General features: G+C 36.8%; 1 protein-coding gene across 3 annotated transcripts in view; it reads left to right on the top strand.

Annotated features, from left to right (window-relative positions):
• Positions 1-3,622: 3,622 nt before the first annotated feature.
• Positions 3,623-19,933, top strand: part of LOC129361319 (ATP-binding cassette sub-family C member 4-like) — a 45,905-nt gene continuing 29,594 nt past the window's right edge. For 2 of the 3 annotated variants that reach the window (XM_055032092.1, XM_055032091.1), the window contains exons 1-20: positions 3,623-3,884; positions 5,205-5,315; positions 7,344-7,464; positions 7,822-8,046; positions 8,136-8,225; positions 8,575-8,664; positions 9,103-9,266; positions 9,370-9,495; positions 9,657-9,906; positions 10,133-10,240; positions 10,406-10,495; positions 10,703-10,894; positions 11,066-11,160; positions 11,243-11,329; positions 11,726-11,822; positions 12,106-12,324; positions 12,471-12,602; positions 12,737-12,774; positions 13,082-13,176; positions 14,894-15,040. In XM_055032092.1, coding sequence (XP_054888067.1) covers positions 3,811-3,884; positions 5,205-5,315; positions 7,344-7,464; positions 7,822-8,046; positions 8,136-8,225; positions 8,575-8,664; positions 9,103-9,266; positions 9,370-9,495; positions 9,657-9,906; positions 10,133-10,240; positions 10,406-10,495; positions 10,703-10,894; positions 11,066-11,160; positions 11,243-11,329; positions 11,726-11,822; positions 12,106-12,324; positions 12,471-12,602; positions 12,737-12,774; positions 13,082-13,176; positions 14,894-15,040 — 2,551 coding nt within the window. In that variant the 5' untranslated portion in view covers positions 3,623-3,810. The remainder of the gene's footprint in view (positions 3,885-5,204; positions 5,316-7,343; positions 7,465-7,821; positions 8,047-8,135; positions 8,226-8,574; positions 8,665-9,102; positions 9,267-9,369; positions 9,496-9,656; positions 9,907-10,132; positions 10,241-10,405; positions 10,496-10,702; positions 10,895-11,065; positions 11,161-11,242; positions 11,330-11,725; positions 11,823-12,105; positions 12,325-12,470; positions 12,603-12,736; positions 12,775-13,081; positions 13,177-14,893; positions 15,041-19,933) is intronic. The other variant, XM_055032094.1, reaches the window with a different exon arrangement.

Below are 19,933 nucleotides of genomic sequence, written 5' to 3'. Positions count from 1 at the left end.
TTGTTGAATGGATCGTGAACAATTGATAGTTAATGTGTTGTGGACAGTTATATTCCGAAGGGAGGAGTTTGAACCTAAACATCAACAGATGGCCAATGGTCAGCCCTTTCACAAAGTCACTATGACTCAGAGCTGCACTGGTAGGGACTGAAATTACAGAACTTAGATGGTGTGTGAAGTTGTTAGTAAAGAAGTTAGATATTCAAGTTTGGCACATGTCCAGAACGCGTTCAGGGTGTTTATGGAAAAGTTTTAAAGTAGAAGCACAAGGAGAAAATCTCTCCTTGCTTCATATTGAACTTTGCCAACATTCCATCATCTTCTATTTTTCCTTGAGAGAACATGTCACCTTCTCTCTCACCTTGCAGAAGGCCCTACGATTAATGCTCAACTTAAGTGTTTCAGCTTCCTTAGTCCTGGAATAGGACTAAAAATAAGTTTTAGTTGAATTATTAACATTGTCTCTCACTTTATTCTCAGACAGATGAATTATACTCTGAGTTCAAAGAAAGGAGATGTTGAGATTGCCAGCAATGTTTCCGACATAAAATAACAGAAAATGTCAAACTGAAAATGTATCCTTCTTTATTGATGTGAATCAGAGCTCCATCTTGTGGCTGAATAAGTAATACTTTGTCCGTCACACTGCAGTCAGCTTACTCAGGGCATGCTGCAAAATTACTTTTAAGATAAAAATACTTTACAGGTATTAAAGTTGTACTATCTTTTTTTTTCTTTTTCTTTTTTGAAAAAGTGGTCCATTTTATATTTGACTTTATATAGGGATGAGTATTCAGAGCTGTTGCTCATTAAAAGTGATCTTGTAATGTGCTAGAAGTGTTAGAAGTTAAGCCTTTTGTGGGAGCTCCAGTTTTCTCGTGTGAGATTTAGATTAGCAATTTGTTGTCAATTTATTAATAATCACAAGTGAACAAACATACATGTAATACTGATCTGACATGTTAAGGTCTCCATAGCGGAGATAAATCTGGTACTTGTAGAAGTTTTACATAATTTAATTATCCTAGAACTATTGAACAGGCATCTTATGCACATTCAAAGCAAAACAAATCAAAACTCCTGAAAATGGACAGCTGATAGCAACTGATAAGTTGCTTCGAAATAATAGAAAAGATATTGCAGACTTTCTGCCTCTCAAATTTAATTTGATTGTTTTGTTAAGCCTGGGCTATTGTAGTCAACAAAACAAAATATGGAAAAGAAGAAACTTAGAGAAAACTAAGCGAATCACAGTGCCTTCTGAAGGCAAACCTTCAGCATGATGCTGTGGGAGAAGGTCCCATTTGAATTTAGTCTCAAACAACATAAGGGACAAATGAACATGTGGGAGAAGGTGATCGGATGAGACCAAAACTGCAGTTTTTTTTCTGTTTCATAACAGTAAAAATACATCACACTTATCAGATTTCTATTTGTAAAAAGAAAAAAATGATATGCCTTGTCTTGGTATTTCCAAAAAAAAAAAACATTAAAGTTTGAGGTTTTTATGTGACAAAGCAAAGAAAATTTTTTGTTTCTGTAAGGACAATTTTTAATATGTATTGTGAAATAAGTGTGGCTACGTACATTTTGTGATTTTCTTTATGAATCAACACAGTGTTGGATTAATGTAACTAAAAATAAATATTTTCAGGATCAGTCATGTGCTCCTTATTTCCCTTAACTTCAGAGTTCTGAGCATCTTTTCATGCGTTTGCTTACATTGCACTGATTTCTATGTAATATTATTTGTAATTTACACTGATGTCCTTCCTTCCACTGTATTTTAAGCCACCTTATTATTTTTAATCCCAATGTAAACTTTTAAAATTAAGGCAGTATCATAATTTGCTCAACTTCATTTTTTACTGCTGTATCATTCACCAAGCTGCTACTTACTTTCCACCATGACTCTAAAAACATTCATGGTTTAACATCTCCTTTTTTTTGTTCACATCTACCACATTTAAAGCGCAAACAATCATCTGGAAAAACACAATCACTTTATTAGTTGCTGTCTTAAATATATATATATTTTTTTAAAAGTTAACTTTTTGAAAGTCTGAAATTCGAAAACAGTGATTTCTTACTTTCAATGTTGAAGATGGTAAGATGAGGTCTGCAGTGTAGAGCTCCAATGGCATTCCCAGCACAGTTGTTCCACAGACCCTGGAGCACCCAAGTGGCTGTAATGACAGAGGATGCCCGGCTAGTGGCCTTCCACTCATTGGACACCGTGGCAGCGATGGTGGCGCAGAGCCCGGCAAGGCCACTGAGGAAAGCCAGAATCTGCCAGCCTGTCATTTGATAGCTTTAATAATGTGTGCTGTCTTTGTCAATATCAAGATGTAAGGAAAAATAAAAAGTCGTCAGGCAGGTAGAATTACACTGTGGACATGTGTTTCACAAAGATGATTAACAGAAAGGACATCTTGATCGTTCACCTTGTGAGGGATGGACACGAGTCTCAAAGTGAACGAGTAAAGGAAGGATGAGCTGGCAGTTAGGCATTACATTTTTGAAGGGAAAGAGAAAGAATCCTTCATTTGTGTGTTTTTGCTCTTGCCTAAGATGATGTCAAGTATCATATTAACATAAAAATAATAAAGAAGTAATCATTAATCCTAAAAAAACAGGACACAAACAGGTGACAAAGTCCAGTTACTGGTTAATCTATTTTAGCACACAGTATTTAGCAACTGTCAGAGTAATGATTACCAGCTGTTTTATGAACATACATGTCATCATTCATGTTACCTTTACTCACTGACGAATAGGGTCTAAAGCAGAAAATGTGGGTCCAAATGGCTTAAAATGTATAAAAATACTTGTTTTAATTTGAAAACTTGCTAGCTCACCAGTCAACATCCCACCAAACTGTCTGTACTGACTTACAGAGTTTCAAAGCATTCAATAGGCTCCTTTATCATTACATAACATGCACAGCCAGGGGTCAGTTAATTTTTCTGTAAGTCTCCATCAACAGCTATACTCTGGTCCAGGAAATTTGACACATTCTTTGCAAAATAGATCTGTTAGACTGGAAGGAGATGTAACCAGATGTAACCTGGTGATGTTTCACCAGGTGGAGGATGGTTTGGATTCATGTGCAGTGTCAAATATTTCTGTGTTGGTTTTAGTTGATCAGAACACCTCATTTGGCAGTTTGAAAGTTCAATTTTATGCATTTCCAATTCACAACAAATGTCATCTCAAGGCACTGTGAAGCAATTTTAGTTCAACCACATGTACTCCAATTTCGCTAGTACAATAAGCTCAGTTGATTATCAAAGTAGTTGAAAAAGTTTGTACCAAATGAAACCCAGCAGGCTGTATGGAGTCATAGGTTAGAAAACTTATGCACAAAATGTTTTTTTTTTTTGCTACATTTTTTCCCCCCACATGTAGCTTTGTTTAATGTGCTGCCCTTGATTAAACAAATTTGAACTGAACTGAACCCCATTCTGTCCACGTTGAAAATGAATCACGCATGCGCAAAGCTGCTTCTCGTCAGATTTTCCTACAATAGCAACGGATAGACAGCTATCGGTCGGTGCTGTGACGATAGCATCGTTGTGCGCATGCGCAATAACAAAAGGTAGGACAGATGAATGGACAGCACATAGAGTTAGAACACCGGGACACCGGCTGCCAATCCCCTGCAGTAATCCTGCCCTGAACGTCACAAGGGCCGATTCTGACACACAGAAGAGTTCATAACAGGTGCTCTCGCTGTGTTTCCAACTCTACCTCTCTCTGGGACACAGCCTGCAGAAGCAGCCTGCTGGCTTTGCTTTCACTGTTGGGGCAATGGAACCTCTGAATAAGGAGAAGGAGGATAATCCGTCAGCCACAGCTAATCTTCTCTCCAAGATTTTCTTCTGGTAAGAAAAACGGCCCTTTCCCACTGACAGTGTTGGCGTGAGCTGAGCTGGACAGAGGGCTTTGCAGAGTGCATGGGCAGAAAGGAGTTTATGTGCAAAGTTGACTTAAGCCCTTTATTGCCCTAACAATGTTTGTCAACATTGTTTTATGTGTAGATGTCCTTTTATTAAGATTTTTTATATTTCCATTTGCAATAGCAATAATCCTAAATTGCATTAAATTATCTGCTTTAACATTTTTGTACAACACTCATATCAGCTGTTATCGTTGAAATATTGGTATTGCCAATTGTCTTCAAGCATGACATTGAAAAAAAACAACCTTTGTTTTCAAATAGTGTCTTCTTTAAATGAGTTTTCCCTTCCGCTGAAATCAAATACTTACATGCACAGTATAAAAATGCTCATTTTTTCTCACTGACTGACATCGACACAGACTGAACTTTTTCTGTTTAGGAATTCTGGCCCATTCTCTTGGAAAAAAGTGCTGTCTTTGTCACACACACCTTTGTATATTTTCCAACAATCTTTCTTCAGAATAGAGAGGACCTGAGCCACTTTACAACTAATTTGGTAGTGTGCCTGAAATCACTGTCCATTTTAAAGATCCATTTGTGCTCAGGTGGTAATGTCCTGACAGATGTTGCTTTGATATTTTCCTGTTATGTTACTTCCTCGTGATGCCAACTATTTTGTGAAGTACATCAGTCGCTCCTGCAGCAAAAAAACTCTAACACATATAATACTGCCACCGCCACACTTCACAGCAGGGAAAAGTTTCTCAGGCTTGCAAGTTTTTGCTTTTTTTCTGCAAATGTATTGACAGTCATTATGGTCCAGTTGTGTCCAAGTGGAGGCCTCTGATTTGATTCCTGACATGTTTTCTGATTTCTTTAGCTTTTTCAATGCCACATTAGGATGATGAAGAGTGTTTCGATGACTGCTTTAAAATACATCCACATATTCGTTTTCATTTAACTTGAGTGGTGTGAATTAGCCACTCAGAGGCTTTCAAGGCTTTTACATGATTATCTTGCTTCCCCCCAGTACCTCGGGGCATAATCATAGGACATGTAAATCTTCCTTTTTGTCCGTGTCTCTCCCTTCCTCTTTTTCCTGCCTCTCTCCCTCATTATTCTGTCTGACAGTGAGAGGAAATGTCTGTTTGTGTAGTGAACATAAAAAGACACTTCTGTTTATGTCTGTTAGTCTGTTATACTAACTTGTTAGTATGTTTGAGGGACTTTTTTTTTTTGTCTGATTGTTAGTGTTTTTTACTTATTGTTGTAAAAATAATTAACATGTGGCCATATATGTTAGCTGGCTGAACCCCTTATTCAGAGTTGGGTACAAGAGGAGACTGGAAGAGGATGACATGTACAAAGTTCTCCCAGAGGACGCATCTCAACGACTTGGAGAGGAACTACATCGGTAACACTTATATTTGTTTGTGTAAAAGTATCTGTAGTCAGAAACAGATATGGTAGTCAAGAATCTTTTAAGGTTATTGAACTAAAAGAGTCAACACAACTTATTAAAGACATCTCTAAAGGTAAAATGTATATAAAAAGTATTTTATTTAAATTATGTTTTGAGCAGTTTTAGATTGAGTTGAATTTGGATTCCATAGTAATTTCAATTTGAAAGAACTTTTCTTTCATTTTATTTTTTTACCACAAACTCTGCTTTGGCAGATCCACCATCACAGTGTTATTACCCTGTTCTTTGTGGAGTCCTCTAAAAATACAGCAGGCAGGAAAGACATTTTATTTGGTATTTTGTTGCTGGAAAAATTTCAAAATTAAGAACAGAGACTTATCCAATCCAAATCCGCACAGGACCAATGTGATGTGCAGAATACATACAAAAACATTGAAATTAAAAGTTACATTACATAGATACAAAACATAAAATAGTAAAATGACAAATACTTTAAGCACACATATAATCAGCTATGCAAAATAAATAAATAAAATGAAGTCAAAATGTAATCATGTGTCAAAGGTCAACGCAAAAGGTGAGTTTTAAAAAATTATTCAAAAGCAGTCTGATGTGTTATGGTAAGACAAAAGAGAGATTTAAACATTTTATGACCACTGCAGCTCCTGCAGTCCCATCCATGTTGTTGGTTGCATTTAGGGCATTCCGATTTTTATTTGCCTTGCTTTTATTAGACTTTCTCAAGACTTTTCAAGTGTAGAAATCCTCCACTGTTCTCTGTTTATGTAATATCCTTGCTGTGCCTGTGCTCTGGGTGATTGACCCACACAAAATTTAACTAACTATATCAGATTTAGATCCCTGAGTCACTCTGGAAACCAATGCTGCTTTAGGGCTCAGGGCAGTAGGAGCTTGAGATCAAATTTTACTGTTCACTGTTAATAGAAGAAGGTATACTCTCAGGTTAAAAGAACTTTATTTTCCATTGAGAAAGTTCACGTGTCATAGCAAAACAGAGTCCATTTTCTACTCCCAACTGCCTGACATTAAGATGTCAGAGCCGAGAAGTAAGAGCCTGCACCTCTTCCACAGAAAGAGGCTGCTTTCTGTGAGGAAGTTTTGCCTCATAGGGAACGTTGTGCTTGGAGAAGAGCCCACCTATATTTAGACTGTACTTTTCAAACTCGTACATGGGGGGGAAGCTTCTTTCCTACTGCTATCATTACAACTCCTGTGTTAGCCAAGGATATGTTTGAATGTAGAGGTTGAGTTAGTCAGCTTTTTTTGCATTGGAACAAAACAGAAATAGGATGCGTTTCTCCAGCAGAAACAAGGAAGTTTACCAGAGCTGATGGGACTATGGCTTGAACTAAATATGGCATTTACATACATTTCGAACAAAATACCTTGAACTTTGTTGTTGTAATGTGGTAAAATATAAAAAATGTGAAGGTGGTATGTTCTCGAAATCCCATTGTTGTTTCTTTCTGTGAAGTCACGGGCACATCGGTGTTTAGCATAACACTGTCCCTTTCAACCTTAATTCAGTTTACTCGTACTGTGCTGAGGCACATGACAAACAAACACATCAAGTTTATATTCACCACTATATATTCAGTTCAGTCGAATCATATAAATAAAATCAACGCAAATTCAATCCAGGTTTTACTTAGCTGTGTAGGAATTGAACTCAGTACATGAAAAGGTAATTATAGGAGCAGTGTATAAGACTTTTTAGTCAGAGACAGATTAGGTAATTGTTAAATACATAAATTAGGCACATAAGGTCGTGTTGCTATTGATGGTAAAGGATTTGTAATTTTTCCACATTGCGTAGATTGCTACTTCTGGAGTGTTTTAGATAGCTTACACAGAGATAAGAGATCAGAATTGAATTTATTACCCCTGTAAGTGCACAGTCTAGAAATTGAAACTAAACTTAAGAACACATTTTCTTAGATATCATAAACACAGATCCAAACAAATCCCAATAATGACTTTTTGTTTTTCTTTTTTAAGGTTTTGGAATCAAGAAGTTGAGCAGGCAGTAAAAGATCTGCGGCCACCCAGGCTTGCCAGAGCTCTCATCCACTGTTACTGGAAACCATACTCATTAATTGGAATGTACATCTTTATAGAGGTAGAAAGAGTTCATATGCCCTGAATACTTCCACATTATATATCTTTGATCTAAACCACTTTATTGTTGTTCTGATTGTATGTTTAGAGTAGTGTTTCCCAACCCTGGTCCAGTCATTCCATCCCCTCAGCATGGTGCTGCCATTACCATGTTTCACCTTGGGAATTATATGTTGATTTATTTGCCTTCCACTTTACAGTTATGGATTACTTTGTGTTGGTCTAACATAAAATCATTTAAAAGTACATAGATTTTTGTGCTGAAAAATGTGGAAAAAGTTCAAGAAACGGATACCTTTTCAAGACATAGCGTTTGCAACCAGCATTTCTTTTGTTTTACAATCGTTTTGTCTATTAGGAAATTATCAAAGTCATTCAGCCAGTGCTACTTGGGAAGCTAATCGAGTTCTTTGAGAGCTACGACACTGCTGAGCCAGCTTCGATCTCCGAAGCTTACAGCTGTGCTGCAGGCATTTCATTGGCCACCGTAGGCCTAGCTCTGCTTCATCATGTGTACTTCTACCAAGTCCAGCGGGTTGGCATGAAGATTCGCGTGGCCATGTGCCACATGATCTATCGGAAGGTCAGTCATCATGTTGGTACCTTTCCAGATGTTATCTTCTGTGCTGAATTTATTCTGTAGACTTGATTTGATACCTTTGTTCTGCAAAGGCTCTTTGTCTCAGCAGCTCAGCAATGGCTGAAACAACCACAGGGCAAATTGTGAACCTCTTATCCAACGATGTCAACAAATTTGATGAGGTAAGTCGACATTCTATAAATATAACAGAGTTAAATCAAATCACAAGATCATAGGTTTTAATTTGATTTCCTTAAAAATCATAAGACAGAGAAATTGTTCTTCACACAGATGCACATACATTTGTTGGTACTTAAAAAAAAAAAACAACTAGATAATTTTTTTTTTAAACTGACAAAATTAAAAATAAAAGTTAAACATTTTGTGTATTGAAAATGGCTTCTATGAAAAAAAAAAAAAATCCTAATTATTTTGTGACAGCATGTTTTGTAGCTTCCACAACCAACAAGCTCTGTTCTTCATAATGAGGCATTTGCAAATGTCAACCAGTAGTTTGTCCCCTTCTTTCAGGACAAACTGCTGGAGCTACCTCAAGTTCATAGACAGCTGTTACTTCACTGCTGTTTTTACATCTGTCCAAAGATTATCAGTAAGGTTCAGGTCTGTGTTCGTGGAGAGCCATTCACAAATAATCCAATGTTTATTTCTCAACATAAAGTGCACTCAGCTGCATATTTTGGGTCATTATCCTGTTAAGAGACCCAAGATCTGCAACTGAAGTTGAGCTCTCTGCCTCTGGACAGCATTTTTCTCCGAAGGGTGACTTGGTCGACTCATGACTTCATTGATCACTGCAAAGATTTATGATTCACCGCACCAGACGCAATAAGGCTGCTGTGAAAGGAAACCAAACACCCTCCATGTTTCACAGTGGATATATTGTTCTTTGAAAATGAATAATATATCATTTTCAGTTACACTCAGAGCTGATGTAATTGCTTTTAAAAGAGATGTTTTAAGTTCTACAAAGTATGTAAGTATACATTAGAAAAATTGTTGTTTATATAGTATGTCAGCCTCCTCTCAATCTCTCTTCAGGTAACCTTATACTTGCACTTCTTATGGCTCGGTCCTCTACAAGCAGTGTCCGTCATTTTTCTGTTGCTGTATGTTATCGGACCATCGTGTCTTGCTGGAATGGTGATCCTCTTCATTCTGATGCCTATACAAACCATGTTTGGACGTTTGTTCTCCAGGCTGAGGTTTATTTTGGATCAGTTACATCTTGGTTTGATAGGTCTGTAAAAGGCCTTGTCTTGTGTTACACTCCCTCCATTTCTCCAATTTGTGTCTTTTTTTTTTCAGGGCTGAAACAGCAGCGCTAACAGACGAGCGAATCCTCACAATGAGTGAAGTTATTTCTGGGATCAGAGTTATAAAGATGTACGGGTGGGAGAAGCCTTTTGGCGCACTTGTGGATGAAGTCAGACGGTGCAGTAGTTTGTTTTTCACACAATTTTCTTCATAATTTCTTATGATGCGAGTATCTAGTCTGCAGCAGAGCAGCATCACATTTCAACATGCCCTTTAGTCAGATCTGTTATTAATTTTACAAAGCAGTATATCATGCAATTATTTTTCATTTGTTACAGAATGGAAATCTCCAAGATCATGCAAAGTTCCTACCTTCGTGGCCTGAACATGGCATCCTTTTTTGTGGCGAACAAGATTGTCATCTTTTTCACCGTGTGCGTTTATGTGCTCACAGGAAACAGGCTGTCGGCCAGCAAACTGTTCATGGCCGTTTCCCTCTATGGGGCTGTCAGACTTACCATCACACTCTTTTTCCCCTTCGCCATAGAAAAGGTCTCAGAGTCTCTCATCAGCATCCAGAGAATACAGGTAAGGGCAAAAAGGATGGAAAACGTATTGCTCCTCAAAAACTTGATTTTTCTCTTTTTACAGAGTCAAACAAATGTCTTAAATAAAATAGACTGAACAATTCTAACAGTAGTTTCCATGAGATCTCACAGAAACTAGGTTCAATTGTACATTTCATCTGTTACATCACTGCAAATATATAACCAATGTTTCATTGAAAAACTGCAATTCATCTTTTTTTCTTAAGAAATTTCTTTTGCTAAATGAAGTTGCACCTCAGCATCTGGGAATGCCTTTGGCAGACAGGAGGGACTGCATGGTTAAAATACAAGATCTGAAATGCTACTGGGATAAGGTGAGAAACACAAGGAGGAACTGCACTCTTTTCTTTTCTAGGACATGTAACTCAGATGTCTTTTTTTTATATTTATTTTGGTTTTAACTATACCTGCTATCAGCTCATTTATTGCTTAGTTGCTTAGGTTACAGAGTTTTCATTTGATCTGGTCCTTTATTGCAGAATCTTGAGGCACCGACTTTACAGAATGTGAGTTTCACAGTGAAGCCCGAGCAGCTGCTGGCGATTATTGGGCCCGTCGGAGCTGGAAAGGTCGGGTCTGTTCAGTTTTCACAGTTTCAGTCTTGTTTTTAAACCTTGAAATAATTTAATAATAATTGAATCTGCACTGAAAAAATTTCTTAATTGCCTCCAAACTCACATCTTTCCCTTGGTTAAAAAAATAAATAAATAAATAATTTCAGGGGTCCCTCTAGAGTGTCAGGTTTGTCATTTAAATCTAAATTTTTTTCATGTCAGTCCTCACTCTTGAACGCCATACTGGGAGAATTGAGTCAGGAAACTGGTGTGGTCAAAGTTAAAGGAGAAGTGACCTACACGTCCCAGCAGCCGTGGATTTTACCTGGCACGATCCGCAGCAACATTTTGATTGGCAATGAGTTCAACCCCAAGAAGTATGATCGAGTTCTAAGAGCCTGCGCCCTCCAGCGAGTGAGCATGAACCCTGATGTTCTTTATTAGTACACATTTTACTGTATTGTTTTGCTCTTATTAAATGATTTGGTTTCATTTGTTGTCTTATTCTGAATCTCGCATGAGTCTCAGTAAATATGAGCCAGATATTAAGTCATCCCACCTAAAGTTGCTTCCCTCTTTTCTCAGGATATGGATCTTTTGCCTGGTGGTGACTTAGTCATGGTTGGGGACAGAGGGGTCAACCTCAGTGGAGGACAGAAGGCAAGAGTCAGCCTAGCGAGGTGTGCTGAATATTTTTGAAGTAGTTTACTTTCGTCTTTAGTCCCAGTGAGAGTGATAACCTTCATTTTTGTGGACTTTCAGAGCAGTGTATCGTGATGCAGATATCTACTTGCTTGATGACCCTCTTAGTGCAGTAGATGCTGACGTGGGCAGGCACCTTTTTGAGGAGTAAGTCTGATTATCAACATCTTAGACTTATGATTAAAAAAGGATGTGCTCTTTTAAATACAGAGATTTATGTTTAAATACTTCATAAAATAAGCTGCTCTTCACCAGGTTCTTAATTTTAGTCCAATAGTAATTTTATTCAAAATGTCAACCAATTTTCCCTGTCATTGTTCATTTAACAAAAAAGAAGCCAAAATGGAAAATCCATGTAGAAATAATTAAGCACGCAACATTATTACCACACTCGATCACAATTGGATGGAGCAACAATAACTCTCAATTGTTGATTTTTATATGACTTTATTAGTCTCTTGATTTATTTTGAGGGATTTTTGACCACCTCTGTTAAAAAGTTTAATTTTAATTTTTTTTCTCTTACACGCAATCTCCTTTCAGGTGCATTTGTGGACTCCTGAGGAAGAAACCACGTATTCTTGTTACTCATCAGCTGCAGTTTCTAAAGGCTGCAGATCTGATAGTGGTCTTAAAGGAGGTTTGTGCTTTATGACTCTGACATCATTAAACAATGTAAGGTGTATGGGGGGGGGGGGTACTTCATCCTTTGGAAATATTTATTATCACAAACTTGTATAGTCATGCCAAATATTGCAATACCATCAATTTAAGGTTAACATATCATGAGAATCTCATAGAGGCTCAAACCCAAATCACTTCATACCCTCTCAAGTAACTGAGATGTTGAGTCTTTTGACTCAATAGTCAAACATTAAATTAATCCACAAATACTCTATCTTTTGTTCTTTTTTGTTTTCCAGGGTCAGATGGTTGCAAAAGGGACCTACAGTGAGCTGCAATGCTCTGGCTTAGACTTCACTTCTCTTCTCAAGGAAGACCAGGATGAGGAGAGGCAGGATATGACCCCTTTGCCTGGAACTGGCTCTTCCTTCCATTACACCCTTTCTGACAACTCCTCCATGTCATCCCTTTCCTCCTCTCGTTACTCTCTGATCGATGGAGGAGATCCCCTGACTTTGGTGAAGCATAACTCTCTGCTCTGCTGTGCATCGTTTAAGCCACTAGAGAGCAGCAGATACTCACATTTTCCTTCCTCTCTGCGTGGGCCTGTTGTAGATGGGTTGTTTTAGATGAATACTGCTTAAACTATGGTTTCCATGTGTAGGCAGCTCAGCCGATAGAGGAGGAAAGTCGCTTGGAAGGAAATGTCAGCCTGCGTATGTATGTGAAATATTTCCTGGCAGGCGCCAACCTCTTGGTCCTCTTGCTTCTCATTTTACTCAATGGACTCGCTCACGTGAGTTTCTCTTCAGTTAATTGTTTTTTTTTTATATCAAATATGTATTTTGCAAAAAGAATTAATGATTACGTCAAGTTTTCAACATGCATATGGCTTTTATGTTCAATAATTTCTTTGTGTGTCATGTTTAGATTACATTTGTTCTTCAGGACTGGTGGCTTGCACACTGGTGAGATTTTATGTCTTTTCACATTTTGAAAAAAACAAAACATGAATCCTTGCAAGAATTTGAATGGATGGTTTCGTAAGTCAGTCATATTTTCTCTGACTGAAAGTGGTTGAGGATCTCCAAGAAAACGCCTGAAGAAAACTGTTTTACCTGACTTTGTCTGACGCTTACTGAAACCAACCTTGAGCTTCACAATGTAAATGTGTTGTATTTGGGACCCTGATGTTGTGTTATTTTTCCTCCCACCTATCTCTGTTGTGTTTATTTTTTGCTGTGAATTTCTTGGCTTTTGGTGACTGACTCGCAGGGCCTCTGAACAGAAGTACACTGGTGTGACTGAGCACCTCAATGGGAGCTTCCCTCAGCATCTGGACCTTGACCTGTACCTAGGCATTTACGCAGGTGAAGCTCGCTGAGCTCTCATTGCTCTTTGTGTATTTTGAATGCTGCAGTCATTCATTGGGCAGATCCACAGTTCTTTGGCTGTGGCCCAGGGCCTTCAAGGCCCAATTTATGTTTACATGGGGCTCAGCTGCAGTCAGATATGAGTGCTTTTCTTTCCTTTCTGCCCCTCTATTCCCTCAGTTATCTTCTTGTTTCCCTCAGCCTCTTCATTTTTTCAGGTTTTGTGCTCTCAGCAGTAAAATATAGAAAATGCATACAAGGTAAAAAGATATCTGTCTGATTCATAATGTCAACGTAAATAGATATTACTTTGAAAGAGGTGTATAGGTAGGATTGTTCTTTAATGATATATAAATCATTTATTTCATGTTTTTTTAGTGAATAGCACTCACACCTAACAAAAACAAAATTATAAAGAATACTAATAATATAAAAACTAATACAAATATTAGAAATGCAATTTTTGTTACCATCACTATTATTGATACCACTATTGTACCAAAGTACACTATTTATTCAGTGTAAGTCTAATTGGGTCTACTTTATTCAAAGAAGCAGGCGCTGTATATTTCACAATATTTCACAATATTCCCTTCTGACTCTTATGAAAGACATCTGAAAAAAATCCCTACACCAGGAGTGTAAACATCCAGTATGTAAGATTATGGAAAAACTACCATAAATATTTAGCAGCAGGATGCAGAGAACAATGATGTGCACAGTTCGCATATCCAGTGATAAATTGTGTTATCAAAACAATTCATATTAAAAGCAACAAGTAGTAGTAGTAGTCCTAATATAAACCTTGGAGAAACACCTTATGTTGGTGGGTAAAAATGTAAAGGACCTGGCAGTGTGTCCAACATGCCACCAGATGAAAAAATATGGTGGGTTATAAACATTCCCCGGCAGCTTTATATGGTAGATCTAGCTCATTTGTCGTCTTCATGTCTTGATGGACGTAGCCATCAGAAAGCATGGAAACAAAGATCAACAAAATGAGAATTATTGGACCACACAATGCTTTTTTTAATCTGATTTTGTCCAGTTTTTGTTGATTGCAATCTATAGGGTCAGTTTCCTGTTCATAACCAAGAGACGTAGCACCTACTGCTTCTCACTTTGAATTAATCTGTCCATTCTTGTCTGGCATTAACAAATAATTTTTATCCCTCACAACTGCAGTGATTGGATATTTTCTATTTTTCACACAGTTCTCTGTAACCTTGAAAATCCCAGTAGATCTGCAGTTGTTGAAATACTAAGACCAGTCCATCTTGTAACCGAATACCATGACTAAAGGCATCTCGAACCCCTGTCTTCCATGTTGTTTTGTTGGTCTGAACTTCAGCAAGTTGTCTTCTCTGCCCCTGGATACCTAAATGCATATGATTGACTAGTTTGCTACTTGTGCTAACAAGCAATTTAACAAATTTGTCTTTAACGGGTTGTTTATTGATCACATCCAGAAATACCAGCATTCCCTACCACACAACCAAATTATATTATGTCCGAGTAATACTTTTCTTAGTATGAAAAGCTTTCAAATACTAGGATTCCTCACATACACTCACACATTTCACAAACAAATTTATCTGCCATAAAATATTCAAAACACCATTAATACACCATATGAGAAAAATCCAAATTTACTTTAATCATTCTGTAATACATTTCAAATATTTCTTCTTTGTGTTTTTTTTTTTTTTTTCAGCTTTAACCGTCACCTCAGTTGTGTTGGGCTTCATTCGCAGTTTGGTTTTCTTCAATGTCCTGGTGAAGTCTGCACAAACCCTTCACAACAACATGTTCAGGGCCATTCTCCGGACTTCCATCCACTTTTTTGATACCAACCCAATTGGTAAGCACACATACAAGCGAAGCTCTTTTTTTCTGGTTTGGCATTATGAATTTGAACGATGAAATGATCAGGAGTCGAGAACATTGAGCGCTGCTGTTATACATCACCACTAGAGGGCAGACTGCTACCTTTCTGCGACATGGCTTCTGTTCCACTTTAAAACACCTACCAGCTCTCCCTTCATCTTTCTTGTTTGTCATGACTGTTAAGTTTTTACATGATGTAATCTTTTCAATTTAAAATGTTGGCCTGAAAAATAGGGGCTTTCGCTCCCCATACAGTTTATGTTGTTTCTTTTTTTTAATGTTTATCTTAACAAATAACTTAAATGAATAAACATTAAAGAATCTAAAACTTTTCTGTGGAAAAATGTAATTGCAATTTGTTGTCACTTTATTATATTGAATTATTTTTGTGAGGCGGATCTAGCTTCATAAATATTACACTAAATCCACATTCTTGTGATAAGATTTAAGCTTTTTCAGCATGTAAAGTATTTGAAACGACAAGTGAGAGCGTTATCATCTTTACTGTAAAGCTTTACAAAAGAGCAAACAGCTTGATTGAGTAAACACTTTTGCAGAACAGTAGAGCTTAGACAATGAAGGGTTTGGATTGGAGCTGTACAAATACAGACATATTTGTCTGTATTTGTGCACCATGTCAGACATTTTTAGCATTTTGTTAGCTTTTGTGTGGACTGCTGCTGGTTCATTGGAGTGGGCAGACAGGGGTGATATAAAAAGTAAGTAAACAGCCTAAATAAGCTAGAAAGGTACCTGTTTTTCTTTATATAAAAAACATGTTTTTTCCTATTGTTTATAATTTGCCCTACATTTTTTTTTTCAAGAATAATTTAAGATCTCTTTTAATTAGGTGAAGGAATATTACCGAGGCCTGTCACTCAAATCCAAAGTCAACTATCAAGTGGCCTACTTTGATAACTTCAGTTTTTTCTGTTGCATTGTTCACCTGTCAGGAGATAATTACGCAGCCTAATCTCCTCATAGTGACATGGGTGTACAGCACAATCGGGTCGGGTGGGAATTCTCCATAGGAAGGGCAACTTGTATCTGTATAATGAGTCATAATAAGCCCATAACACAAATCTAAATTTGATTTGAGGGTGTTCTGCAGCTTGCGGTTTCCACTGGCATTAGAGGTGGGTGTATAAGCGCGAAAGCTTTTCCTTTTGCAGCGCTGCGTATGGAGAGAACCCGGCACGTTTTAATCTTTCGGTTTTGTTTTTCAGCTACTGCTGTTTGCTTTACGCATCGGACTGCCTGACTCACTTATCTGGGTGTGCCTTGCTCAGTAATCTTTACAACACTGAGGAGAGCAAACACTTCGAATAATGTAATGATCTGTTTAATAGAGCAGCAAAGGAGAGGCTTACCAGACGCTATCTGATTGCTGTTGTACTGTTATCAGTAGGCCATTGTGTGGCCAGTCCAGTTGTCACAACTTGGCAAACAGCACTTATGTTTGACTGGATTGATTGGTAACTATCTTAGCATTTATCAGAATTATAATTAAAATTAAATAACTGTTAATAAGTATACACTATATTATAAATTATTGTCACATTAGAAAAAAAAAATCAGAAGTTATTGGATGTTTCTTCTGCAGTTTTTCTTTATTTTTCCTTCTCCAGACAGTTGATGTCATTTTCCTCCCAATGTTTTGCCACTGTCTGAATATTCTTTTCACTCACACAATGACTGTCACTTCCATCACCTTCTCCGCATTCACCGCTCTCCCAGTAAGTCTCTGCAATTTGTAACTGTGCATCTGTGGAGGATTTGACAGCTGTTTACACGTGTAAGTGATAGGTGTGTTGCTGCCACTGGAAAAAGGCCTTGTGTTTGATAGTGGCCCTCTGAGTTAAAGGTTACCATTGTGAATGCCGCTGCATAAAGGTGTTTTTTGTTATTTTGTGAAAGTATGTTACAACAACAGAAAAGGTCTACTGTGAGGTAGGATTGACAAAGAAGCACTCTAGCTTGACCTGCTAAAACAATTTGCACCTTTTGACTCCATCTGTGGTTTTTCTATTGGTTGGATTAAAAACGCAAATGGAGTTATACTGCTAAACAGTATAACTGACTCAAGGCTAAACCAGCCTTGAGTCCTGGACCAATGCAGACATGAGTTGATTTAACACAACATAGTTAGATTATGGGCTGGATTTAGGACTGTAGGTTAGAATACCATGTTAGATTTTCATCCTCTAAAATATGTTACTGTTAAAATAATTTTTTTTTTATAGAGATTTACAAGTTAGCTGGCCAATGTCCTCTTGAGCTGCTCTAGAAAGGGTCTAAGTCAAAAGCTAAAAGAAATCATATCTTTTCCTATTTATTAAAAAGACTAAAATCAGAACTAGCCATTATTGTTGGAGACTGACATATTTTTGTTATTGTTCAGTTAAAGAATAATAAGCTTATTATTCTTTTATGACTTTTACTGCTACCAAAGAAACCTGCAACACCTTCTTTATTTTATTTTTGTGATTATGTCCTTAAAAAAAACTATAAGTAAAACCTAAAAGTAAAAGGGAAATTAGTATTGGTGAGGACAAGGATCATTTGCACATCTCTAATTTTTATTTTTAGTTTACATTAAAAAATGTGCAGATAATAAAGTACAACAACCACATAACACATTTGATCTGTTTCTACTGAGAAGCTAGACTTTTTCATTTGACGAGTCATTTTCAGGGCATTCAACAATCACTTTTAAAACTCGTTCTATGTTTGCATCAAAACGTTCCAAGTTCAGAAACCTGTCAATCTTGAAACATTTGAGTACAGTGTGGTAAAAGGTGCAAAATGGTGTGCATTAATTGAGGGGATGCATTGCCGGTCTTTGGCGTGTGCTCCACTAAGTCAGACTTATTGATGTAACAATTGAATCTGGAGGACAAATTTTGCATCATATTGGATCAAATATTGACTATATAACCAGTTCTTCTGTTAAAATTTTAATATGAACCTTTTCTCTAGCTAATTTGTAGCTGAAAGAAATATCTTAAGATCATTTGTTTGTTGTAGTGCAAATTCTCAGGATATCTACTGAAAAAGAAAATTTCAGAATTAAATTTCTTATATATAATATTTTTGGTAACTATGTAACATTTTCAACTTTTGATTGAAAAAGACACATTTAATTAAGTTTATTTTGAATATTTATTTTTTTAAAGTACCTAATCATACTGAAAATCATCTCAGTTGATACTTCAGCACATGCTTTTCTAAGTTGAGTAAAAATTGGTGTGTTTTTACTTACCAGCAAAAACACACCAATGCTTTTACTGGTAAGTATTTTGATTCTGCAAAACATAGCGTTTCATATGTATTTGACACAAACTATAAAAAACGACTAAAATAATTTTACATGAATTTTACAATGCACTTACTGAATATGATTTACTTAAAAAAGATTAAAGAAGAATTCCTATTTTTGACATTCCACAATGTTGCTCATTGCTATTTTAATTGTGAGTATAATTTTTTTGCAGTAACGTGCGCCACCTTTTGGCTGAATGACAGGACTAGTATAAGATCAATTAAGTGATTACTATTTACTTTCACCGTTTTAGGTTAAAGTGGGGATATTGCGTATTTATAGTGTGTATTAGCTTACACTGATATTCTCAGTCAACAAACACAATCTTTTTTGTAACTAATATTATACAGCATAAGTTTACCATCTTACCATTTCATATTTCACTCTGTGAAAAATCTTCTATTATTTTGCTCATTCCTTCCCATTTTTCAAAATGATGATACTTGAAGAATGATATACTGTAGCTCCTTTTCTCTTCTCAAGCTTAACAAGCTGTGTCAGTTTTTGACTAAATGTTTGGTTTAATATGTGGCAATGCTGTTTCAACGCATTAACCCAACATTTGTATTAAACAGCTATTTTTATTGTTAATGTTTAGTTTATGACCAAATATTTGGTCAAAGTGTAAATAATGAACATTGTTAGCGTATGCACGCACTAGCTAATTATATCACCATGCTAATTTAATCACTGCCTAACCTTTAGAGTGAACTAATGTCATTAGCACAACTTAAAAGAATAATTTTAGTATCTTAACATTTTATATTTCATCCTGTGAAATAGGTTCAATGAAGTTGTGTTGTCATCCAGCAAAATGGCTTTTTGGGAATAATGACCATAATGTTTCTTCCTTCTAATAACAAACTGTATCACAATTTTTGATGCAATGATTGATTTAGACTACCTTCTAATCCAACAGTATAACCCCAGCATTTGGATTAAGGAAATAACTCAATGGTTTTAAGTGTGCCTTCATTGACTCTTTGCCTTGTCAGTGTGTGAATGTTAATCATACGTGGCTAACACTATGTAGTTAGCACACAAAAGGCTAACGCTACCTGAACAAACACTTTATTTAGAGTGAACTAAAATTATAAACACAACCCACTTACACACTATATGTTTACACTACCATTTTTCATCTTACCTAATCTGTCCAACAGCATACACCTGGCATCTGGGTTAACAAAGTAAACCACCAGGTTTCCTTGGTGCGTGTGCAAATTTCTCTAGATTCAAATATTGCTGTTGCCCAAATATAGTCATAATATCTTATTACAGCTGTTCATCCAAATGCAGTTAGAGCTGCACAGACAGCAGTGAATGTGTCAAGCTAATGTTGATCCCTGTAATTTGGTGTCATTGAGTGGGCTAATCCCCTCAGAGACTGCAGGCCGAGGCTTCAGCTCATCAACACAGTCAAGGAGTGGAGTTTCAGTCAACACGCATACATCAGCATCTCCTTTTCCCGTTTTGCATCAGCATGGTGGGCCATCTCAGAGCTGGGTGTCACTCAGTTACTGTTGACGCAGGGAACATTAGATC

The sequence above is a fragment of the Poeciliopsis prolifica genome, unplaced genomic scaffold, assembly GCF_027474105.1.
Source record: "Poeciliopsis prolifica strain line A6 unplaced genomic scaffold, Auburn_PproV2 SCAFFOLD007, whole genome shotgun sequence".
In the NCBI taxonomy this organism is placed as follows: Eukaryota; Metazoa; Chordata; class Actinopteri; order Cyprinodontiformes; family Poeciliidae; genus Poeciliopsis; species Poeciliopsis prolifica.
This window is presented reverse-complemented; position numbering and strand designations above follow the sequence as displayed.